This window comes from Pyxicephalus adspersus, chromosome 1 (genome assembly GCF_032062135.1).
Source record: "Pyxicephalus adspersus chromosome 1, UCB_Pads_2.0, whole genome shotgun sequence".
NCBI classification, from domain to species: domain Eukaryota; kingdom Metazoa; phylum Chordata; class Amphibia; order Anura; family Pyxicephalidae; genus Pyxicephalus; species Pyxicephalus adspersus.
Window position 1 is genome coordinate 175,861,754 of NC_092858.1, and position 11,110 is coordinate 175,872,863.

General features: G+C 39.4%; 1 protein-coding gene across 1 annotated transcript in view; it reads right to left on the minus strand.

Annotated features, from left to right (window-relative positions):
- Positions 1-11,110, minus strand: part of STXBP5L (syntaxin binding protein 5L) — a 176,529-nt gene that overhangs the window by 42,158 nt on the left and 123,261 nt on the right. Inside the window, exons 16-18 of the mRNA XM_072422851.1 lie at positions 10,606-10,784; positions 4,969-5,094; positions 3,630-3,781 (exon numbers count right to left, since the gene is read on the minus strand). Coding sequence (XP_072278952.1) covers positions 3,630-3,781; positions 4,969-5,094; positions 10,606-10,784 — 457 coding nt within the window. The remainder of the gene's footprint in view (positions 1-3,629; positions 3,782-4,968; positions 5,095-10,605; positions 10,785-11,110) is intronic.

Sequence of the window (11,110 nt, forward strand, 5' to 3'; positions counted from 1 at the left end):
TTACTGACTGGATATTTTTAATGATAAAAGCTTTTCGCTGATACTGTTGCTGTATGCTTGTCTGAAATTAATGTCTGCAGATACTGCTTTCCTTTAGGTTTTCCCAATATTTCCTAGGATTGAGGTATAAACCTCTTCCAGAGAGGGCTGGGTCAATGTAGTGAAGACCCAACAATTCACCTGTGCCATTATTATTATTATTATTATTATTATGTATTTAGTGCTGATATCTTTTTGCAGACCTTACACTTATGGTATTTACTGTTTCTCAGAGGAGCTCACAGTCTAATAATCCTTCTATAGACTAAGGCCATGCACAATTGTTAGATTTCTGTTGCTGGAAACAATATTTCTTGATCGTTTCTAGCGACAGGAGAATGATTGAGCTCTGTTGAGTGCTTTTCTAATCTATTGGGAATTAGAGGATGATTGAGTGGCACCATGCTTGTTCCTCCTCAACAGATCTGTTAACAAATTTGGGGACTGCTGTACAAACCCCAGATTTTTACCCCCATATGATCAGGATCATTTGCCCTGGGTAACAATTATCTAGCGTGTACATAACCTAAGGTCAATGATTTTAGGGGGAGGCCAAATAACCTACCAGTTGGTTGTTGGGCTGGGGGAGGAAACCCAAACAAACACAGGAATAACATACAAACTGCTTATAGATAGTCTATTGACCAATATTTAAACCTTGGACCTTTATCCTTCAAGGTTGGAGTGTTAGGCACTGTGCCGCCATTATTTGTGGCCAACACTATACAAGGCAATATAATTATTATTATTATTACACAGTATTTATAGATAAAATGCCAACACATTACATAAAGCTCACAATCTAATATCACTACCATAGTCATATGTCTTTAATACAGTCCAAGGTCAATTTTTTGTGGGAAGCCAGTTAACATAACTGCATGTTTTTGGAATGTGGGAGGAAACCGGAGTACCCGAAGGAAACCCCTGCAAATATGGGAAGAACCTACAAACTCCATGCAGATAGTGCCCTGACCGAGATTCAAACCTTCACTTCTATTCTGGGTTCCTGTACTGGCCACTGTTACCAGAACCAAATAATTTAATCCAGTGTCTGCTTACTGTAAAGAGAAGCAAAATAAACACAATTGTACAGATCTGGTCAGCATGATGCTGGCTTCCTGAAATGCTCTATATTATCGGGGCTATGTTTCCTGACATCTAATTAAAGCAGCATTTTCCTAGACAGATCTAATCAGCCTGCACAGAATCTCGTGTCCTGCAGCCTTTTCTGTCCATTACATGTAGCTGATCTGAATGGAAATCACAGAAGTACAAAACCCTGATGGACTGATTTATCCTTATTCTGTTTTTTTTTGTTTTCTTATTCTGTTTTTTTTTTTCATTTTCAAGGCCATGAACAGATGTAAGAGGGCAGCCAGGCACCACTGACGTGATAAGATTCATGTGCTATGGGGCTTTCTGTTCGCATGTCAGGAAGATGGCTCAAAGCTGAGAGCAGAAAGACCCGAGAGTCCGATTAACAGAAACCCAGAACAGCTGAGAGATTCATGGCCTATTCTGCCGGAGGAAGCCTGAGCCTTCTCTGTGCTGCAGGATATGACTCTTCCTGGATCAACACAGATTAACAAGAGGCATTTATCTGTTTACAAGGAGATATAAACAAATACCGGCACAATCTCATGATGGCCATACTTAATACTTACGGGTGGTTTTATCTGTGCTCCACTAACTGTTTATTGGGAAACTATAATGTATTTTTAGTATATATTGGATCAGAATAAATCTGAGCAGATATAAAAGACCTAGATTGGTGCATCTCTGTATTGATTATGAAATCAATAAATTAACGTATAAATGCAAGCTTTAATTAAATTTAACATCATACTAGCCTCTTGCCACCCCCTGTACAGCAGAGCTTAGAATGTGAAAAGGAGACACAGCAAAAGGAGCCACTGTTCTGTGCTAACAAGAATCAAGTTGATTGGTTGCTTGTAAGTCTGTCCAATCACAAGCTGGAGAAGGGACAAGACCTGTAGGTAACACTTCACTGCACAAAGCCAAATCAGGTCTGCTTTTCTACTTTTTTTGTCTACTTTACAATAATGAGCTGGGTGGGGGAGCTGTGTAAATCCCAGGACTAGATCAACAGAAATACAAATGTTTTCATAGGGAAAACAGCTATTGAAACGCATTTATTTTCGTTTATAGCCATTCACATAATATCAATATTGTTCTTCTCTTTGGTCTGCTACTATTTATAAGGTTCTTGTGGTTCTCACTCTCAGGCATGTTTGGAGGAGTAATTAAAAATGTAGCAGCAATTTATCCTTTTTTACATACAGTATTACAGTTATCAATGGAGTGGGGGTGTCAGGAAGAGACATAGCACAGCTCCACCTGGCTCACAATAAACTTATAGAGGTGTACAGACAGCTAATTATTCTAGCTGCCTCCTGATTAATTAATTTCAATGGGAGAAGCTTATCCCAGCTTCAGAAACCCAGATTGCTAACTAGGTAACGTTAACAGGAAAACCTCTTTTAGATTTAACACTGGTGAAAATGAACCCGATTTAAAGTGAACTAAAGTTTCACTTTTGAAAATTCACAATCAGGCTGATCATTATTGCAGAAAGGGTAATGTGAAGTCCCTTGTGCAAAAAAAGTCAAAGTTCCTCTCCAGGAAGAGAAGAAAGTTGAAGATGGCAGTGCCCTGCTACAGAACAGGGACAGGTGTGTATCGTGGGTTTGGTTCCGCTTTAAAAATACCTTTACCCTCACCTTTGTCTAGTTGGAGTTTAAAAAGAGGAGAAGCAGCACAATGACAAACTCATTTCTCTGTCATGCTATACTCTCCATCTATCAGCATGCTTCTTGAACTGATCCGCTCCTTGTTCTGTTTTTTTCCTCTGCTCTGATCTACAGGCACTGCAAGAGGCTAATACCAAATCAGATTCAACTACCTATACAGGGTATATCTAGGTTATATATTTCATAATGTATTAATAAATAGAGATGTACTAATTTGTGTCCTTTATATCAACCCAGAGTTCAGCTTTTGTATAAGGTTGCTCCTTCTAAACAATAGTGAGCTTCAATGATTTAAGATGCACTAATTTGTTTTATATCTGCCCAGAGTTCAGCATTAGGATGTGTTTGTTCCCTCTAAACAATGGTGAGCTAATGACAATAAAGCTGTCAGGCATACGATTTGTATAATCATATCTATCAAATGTTCTTTAACAACAACCTGGCTAACTTCTAATAAGTCATATAGGCATCCTTACCACAAAGTTGTTGATAACTAAAAGGAAAAATAGGATTGCTTGTTGTGCATAAAGTGTTAATGGATGCTTTGTTCATATAACCTCTATATTGTGTAATCAGATACATATTCCACGAGCGGCATTTCAGCAGTCCCATGGATGCTAAAGCTGAGTTTACTACATATCAGTAGATTAATATATGCTCTGCATTACATAGAATCACCAGATACAATACCAACACAATCCTTCACAAACCTGATCACAAAGTCACTGGGCACAGCTGGTGACCAATCAGTGAGCAGCACAAAATCCTCATGCAGTCACATGCTGGACAGAGAGTCACACCTGTTATTTCACGTACCTGCATTGAACTGCTTACTCTTCCGTGGAGAACGTGGCTGGCGCTGGTAAGGATCATTTGTCCCATATAAATCGACTGTCCCCATGCTGAGCAGGATGGTTTTCTGAATGTAATCTATTACAGCCAATCCGTTACAGTTTCCAAAGGCAATTCTAAAACAAGCACAAATTTGCTGAGTTAGCAAGAGTTGATCTGTACCACCTAACAGTGATTAGCAGATTGAGATTTGACTATTTAAAAAACAATTATTTCCATTGCACACCCTTGTATTGGTAGCTGAATGGTCCAGCTGCAATACCACAAGCTATGGAAGAAATAGAGATGGTGAGTGGTGATGCTTCCTAATCACACAATTTAAACATTTATACCACTCACTCATGGTGGTTGCCTGCTTTGTCAGCTGCTAGAGCTGCCCATGTAAACTAGTCTACTTTTGTCCCTTATTTTATATAAACTACAACATCCAATTAGGGCTCCCCTGTCACCGAAGTGACAATGGTACTGCGGAATATAACTGCAGACGATAACAGCTTTGCAATCAACATTCCTTATCATACTACTTTTTTTTTCCAGGTTGACATCTCTGGTATACATTGCCTTAGGTAGTGATAACAACCTTTTTTTATACATCCCAGACTTATTATTGACTTGTCACAAATGCCACATAATTATTACTGCATACCAGTATGAGTTATTCTGGCTAAAGGCTCTTACTTACCACCTCATCTCACTTCTAATCAGATATTGCAATGTCCTTGCTTGACATGCTTCATTCAACACATGAGAGTAAGCATGCACCTAAATGTGTTGTGTGAAAACTGTTTATATGGGAGACCAGAGATGTTATTAACTATTCTGGATACAGAAAACCATCCTGAAATCCTAAACATTTTTCTACTTATAGGAAAGACTAATTTCTGCTTAGTGCCAGAATGTTGAGATTGAAACTAAAACTGTATTTAAACAGCCTCTTTAGAAAAATACAAATTACAACTGAAAACAATATAGGTGTATGTCAAGCCAAACACTGTAATTGTTTTGGATTAGGGATTACATGCAACCTCTGCCTGGTCTTTATATGTTCTCATGTGAAAAGAAAAAGAAGAAGAAAAATAACCGTATAATAAGGTTCTAGCTATAATAAGAAAACATATTTCTGTCTGTTGGGAGAAGAAAAAGAAGAATGAACAATGCTTGTGTGCTTAGGAGCATCCTGATAGAGGGAGAGAGAAGAGGGACTATATTGGTGTTCAATGTTAATAACTTAAATTATTGAATGGCGGTGGAGAGAGGGGTAAATAAGGATTACTCCATGACCCAATACAGTTTTGGTACTCACATTCCATAGGCAGAGCTCACTGCTAGACTGGTGATCTGTTGCGGAGGTTCTCCGTCCACCCACACAAGCTGGACTACAAGATCCGCCTGGTATCCCGGGGGCATCCTGACTGGCCGGCTCTTCACACTAAGCAGAAAGAAGAAAATAATTATCACTCATGTTATATTACATTGAAACAAAGGAGACAAGGTTTTATGGATATACAGCATTCACCAGCGCTTATGGAGTAAAGCTGCGTACACACGTCAGATTTTTATCGCCCGATAATCGGCCTGCCGGATCCACGGACGATGGACAACAACCGATCCTAATGAAAGGGAAGGGGGGGGCGCGCAGCAGGGGGCCGCTCCGTCGCTCTCCCCCTCCCCTCTCCATAGAGCATGAACGGTGCTGTATGTACAGCACCGTTCATGCATCGTGCAGTCCCTTGTCGTTGGAAAGGATCGTGAAAGATCCTTTCCAACGACAAAAATTGCAAGTGTGTACGCAGCTTTACAGTATATGGGAGCATAGGGCAACCTCATACAGCAGAGAACTAAGACAATGTAATTGGAATATTGGCATGAAATATTAAGAATAAGCCACCCTGATTTTATTTCAAGTCTAGAGCAATGCAAAATCAGCTCAAAGAGGAAAAAGGTCATAAAAAGGTAAAAAGAACAGCCAATGCACATGCTAATTCTTTCTGAATAAACTTAGATGTGTCCTGAAGTCAGGTCAAAAGACCAAACCCCATCAAAACAGGTCTTTTGTAAGTCAGGTCCAACGTAAGTCAGGGTTGTGACTCCCATGCAAGTAAAAAAGTTCACATATCACAGGACTAAGCAAACCTATGCATTCTTTTTTTAATCAATTCAGTACTATGGCACATTAGCTTAGTTCCCTCTGTCAGAATATATGCACCTGACTTTTGATTTTCTACCATTTCATATAGCCACCATCAGTGAAAGGAAAGTTTTTGTATAAACTATGCTTGCTATGGACTAATCCTATGCCAGTTTATTGGCCCAGTAATGTCATATGGATTGAATCACATGCTCCTCCATACTCAGAAGTATAGAGCTTTTTCCAATAAATATTGATGCTGAGCATAGAAAGCTATGAATATTGCGTCATACACAGCAGTATGTGTATAGGTTTGCTTTAAGAAACAAAATCCTTCACTCTTGACTTGGGCATAACCGAACCTGCATGCTCCAAACGTTAACCTGTCTGGATGGCTTTGTTTCATAGATTTGCATTTATTCATTATTAGAAAGGTATTATTAGGAATTTTAAATAAAAGTGATCTATATTTATTTTGGGCAAACAAATGCTTTTGTAGAATGTTGGAGTTCTCCCTTTCAGATCCTTCCCTGATTGGTTATGTGAAGAGTTCTCTCCTTCAGCTCCTTTCCTGATTGGCTATGTGAAGAGTTCTCTCATTCAGCTTCTTTCCTGATTGGTTATGTGAGAAGTACTTTCGTTCAGCTCCTTTCCTGATTGGTTATGTGAGAAGTTCTCTCTTTCAGCTCACTTCCTGATTGGCTACATGAGGTGTTCTCAGCTACTTACCCGATTGGCAATTAAAGAATTTCCTCCACCAGCTCCTACCTAACTTGGTATGGCTATGTGGAAATTTTAATTTAAGAAAGCTTTTCTCCCCCTTGCTTATTCTCTGCAACTAATTTATGTAACCTTTAGGGGTTCATTTAAAAAGAAAAAAAGGTATATGCTTTTCATGGACTTGGTGATGGAGAGGGAGATCAGGGAGATCATTCATCAGATAGTTATCTCTGCTCAGCTAAGTGGGGCTTCATCAGCTACAATCTCCAGCCTGATTTTTTATTAATGGGATAGGTCACAGTGTATGCACTATATAGTAATATTCATTCTACATTCTAAATTAGATCAAATCTGGCTGCACATACAGAAATTAGCATAACGGTGACATTTTCACAGGTTGATGATTGTTAAAATGCTTAATGAGATAGCGCTAAGAAATGATTCACACTCAAGCTTTAAAGTTCATTCATGGAAAAAAGGGGATGATTCCTTAGTTTATCATGTATTCAATTGTATTTACTTCAGGGGTAAAAGGGTTTGTTTCATGTCTGGATCTTTGCCCTTCTTCCCATGAACCCCGGCAAACCCCATGAACCCTCTGATTACCTGAAATAGTTATGAATGTTTGCTGAAAGCAGCAAGCTACATAAATCTATCAAAGGTAATGATACAGACAGATTGGCCTCTGTTGCTTCCACATACAATATCCTGGTGCAGGTACATTTATATTCCATATAATTTAAACCTTAATTCTATGCAGTGGAAAAACACAAACAAAGGCACACAGGATATGGAAAGCATATAGGAAATGCAATAGGAGAACTGGAGGATAGACGGGCATCCAGAAAGTCAAACACCATTGCTTCTCCAACTACCTAAAAAGAGGTCACATGATGACTTATCCCACTAATATAAATAAAAATGATAATTTCTGAAATGATAATATCCAAACCATTTAGGACAGTGTTTCTCAACCAGGGATCCATAAAACCATAGGGTTCCTCCAGAGGTTGCTGGGGGTTGAGCAATGAGCATTTTGTACCTCTTAGGTCAGTTTAGGTGACACCAATGGTCTTTTTGACTATCTGTAAGGGTGACATTTTTCCCAATTACCAGCAATGTAAGATGATATCTTCCCAATGACTACCACACTAATATACTGTGATCTGTGTATATAGTAATTATAGAAGGGGTCCCCGAAGACCTGAATGTTATTTCAAGGGTTTCCCCTATGTTGAAGGCTGAGAAAGACTGCTTTATGAAAACTCTCTTCAAGTGTCGAATAGTCAGAAGTCAGTTAAATCGGAGTATTTGATGGTGAATCAGAAATCTCCTGTGAGGCAATATAAATTAGCTACCCTTTTCTGAATAAACTATTTATCATACGGATCATTGGAAGGAGCAACATCAATCTGTTTAAATCACACTGTGATTTTATTTTTAGCTGCCCGGAGTGTAATACCACAAATATGTCCAGCAGGGCTAATCCATCACAAAAGAATTTCTGGCCTTTCGTTAGCTCGAGTACATCATTAGCCGAGCTATGTTTTCCTCGAATAATCAGAGAGCGGGCAGACCTATGCAGAAAAATGAACACAAAATCCTCTCACTAACCTAGAATTAGACAAAATGAGTTGTTGTTTCAACAAATTGAGGAATGCTGAAACACAGTTAATTATGAATACGCTAAGTCTTTTGTAAGCAAAGCGCTGCAAATAATACTGTAATTGCTATTAAATTACAGCTTTCAAGGCTTGCTTGCTGCCAGTGTGATGTGGTTATTAGGCCACTCTGCTGCATGGCGGTATAGCGTGTGCGCGCTCGGGTAATCACTGTAATCTGAGCAAAGGAGATCTCAAGGCTTTATAAAAATGGGAGCGTTGTGATTCCACATCAGTGCACCGAACTATGGCAGCAAACTGTACTAATATTAACTCGTTACTGCCCAGGTGTGCAAGAAAGTAGAGGGGCACAGTATAATGCATGCATTTATACATGCTTTATTTTTGTATTCTTATTCTTTTTTTATTTCTCTTATTTTATATTTTAAAACATACAGGCTTTTGTCTTATTATTATTTAAAATGTGTTGCTTTTATTTGCAAGTTTACAAACAGAATGGAACGTATATTACCTATACTGTCTACTATCTAGCTGCCTGCTAACTCCACAGTCTGATCTAGTACATTCAATTCATTACCCCAAACATAAGATTCAGTTTTTAAGGAAACTGCCTGGGCTAAGTCTGGAGTAAAGGGACACAGCAGCCTGCATGTATTTGTAAGTATAAATAGTTTGCTATACATTTTAACACTTACACATATATTTTAAAACAATACACCCACAGCAAGAGCTTTAACATACCCTCTCAAAGAAGTCTTGTGATATAATGCATTCAGCTGTTCAGTGTTGATGCTCTTGCTACGCTTTTAATATTTCAAAAAGAGACCTGTAGGATTCCAAACTGAATTTAAGAGTGGCGACAAAACAGCTGAATTGCTCTACAGTCCGCACGGCTATGCAGCTAGCCAACAGGGCCCATTAGTTCCCCACACAAAGGAAAACAACAGAGCATACACCATGAATCCGTGTCACGCTCAAAACTTTGTTGGTCCCTTTGTGAGCCAAGGTGATCACGAAACTCAGATAGTTTTTGTCCCCATGTGGAGCATAACTGTACAGTGTATCTGTTCTGACATCACTGTACTTCACCTGGGACCAATAATGTTTTACGCTTGACATGGATTCATGGTTTGCAGGCTGTCATTTTCCTTTGTGTCTGAATTGCAGGAGGGTCATCAATTTTCATTATATACGTCTACAATTTAAAAAAAAAATTTCATGAAAAACAGTGGATCACTTTTGGTACAGAAATCTAGACCTCAGTGTAACGCTCAGGTGGTTAAAACAATACACCCACAGCAAGAGCTTTAACATACCCATTCAGTTGTTCAGTGTTGATGCTCCTGCTAAGCTTTTATTATTTCAAAAAGAGACCTGTGGGATTCCAAACTGAATTTAAGAGTGGCGACAAAACAGCTGAATTGCTCTACAGTCCGCAGTAGACAGCTAGCCAACAGGGCCCATTAGTTCCCCACACAAAAGAAAACAACAGAGCATACACCATGAATCCGTGTCACGCTCAAAACTTTGTTGGTCCCTTGGTGAGCCAAGGTGATCACAAAACTCAGATAGTTTTTGTCCCCAAGTGGAGCATAACTGTACAGTGTATCTGTTCTGGCATCACCGTACTTCACCTGGGACCGATAATGTTTTACGCTTGACATGGATTCATGGTTTGCAGGCTGTCATTTTCCTTTGTGTCTGAATTGCAGGAGGGTCATCAATTTTCATTATATACTTCTATTCAAAATATTCAATCCAATCATACAGCATTGGTAATATTTTTTTTAAGTGTTTGTAATGTCTGTAAGCTCCCTATCCTTTCATGAACGTCTGGCAGACTGGAGGAGAGATTTATTGATGTGTGTAAAGTAGAGAAAGATGAGGATCAGTCCTATGAAGTTTTTTCTGTCATTTTTCAAGGTGTTATTCAGGTTATTGTAATTCAAAAGATTAGTTAAGAGTCAGCTACAGCAGGGGATTGGATTAATAATATTAAAAAGGAATTATATAGAGCCAACATATTACTCAGCGCTGTACAATAAATAGGGGTTGCAAATAACAGACAGATACACAGGAGGGCGAGAGAGATCCCAGCCCCAAAGAGCTTACAATCTAGGAGGTGGGGGAAGTATCACACAAAGGTGAGGGTTTAGAAGACAGAAAAAGATGGGTAGGTGAGGTTGAAGCGTTGGGTTTTGAGTGCTCTTTCAAATGAGCAGAAAGTAGGAGCAAGCCGAACAGGACGAGGAGACCATTCCAGAGAGTCGGGGCAGCTCAGAAAAAGTCTTGGAGCTGTGCGTGTGATGAGGTTATGAGTGAGGAAGCCATTAGGAGTTCATTGGAGGAGGGAGGAGAGCGGCTAGGGGGTATTTTTCTATCAGGTCAGAAAGGTAAGTACTGTGAAGGGATTTAAAGGCAAAGCAGAAATGAAGAGGAGTTTCCGAATGGTTGCAGGAGTCACTCTTACCTTAAGCATGGTATACTGTCCTTTATGGGTCCCTCACTAATGACGGTGTTGGCACTGCCAGCCAGCATCCTGCTCTTCATAGACAAAGGTTGAGATGTGGGTTCAGGGAAAGGAAGCACACTGTCTGGGTCGGGGGTAATGATTTCCTCAATTTCGCACTGCAGCCGTACTTCCAGGGACTTAAAAAGAAGAGAAATACAAGTAAGAAACAATGAGAAAATAAGGAAATTGTGCTTATACACTATGTAGTTACACTGCACTAAAAATAAAGCTGAACTTCAGACAAACAGTTAAATAGATTAAATACATACACAGAGTCTGTGTTACCTCCCAAACCATCTGTAATTCTGTCCACAACTCCACCACACAGCCCAGCCCAGTCTGGCAGCAGAGAAGGGAATAGTAATACATACAATTCCTTTTTCCCAGCCAGTGATTGGATTGTAGGGGAGAAGCAGCAGAATAATGAGAACTCTCACTCTGCTTTCTCTTTCCATCACACTTT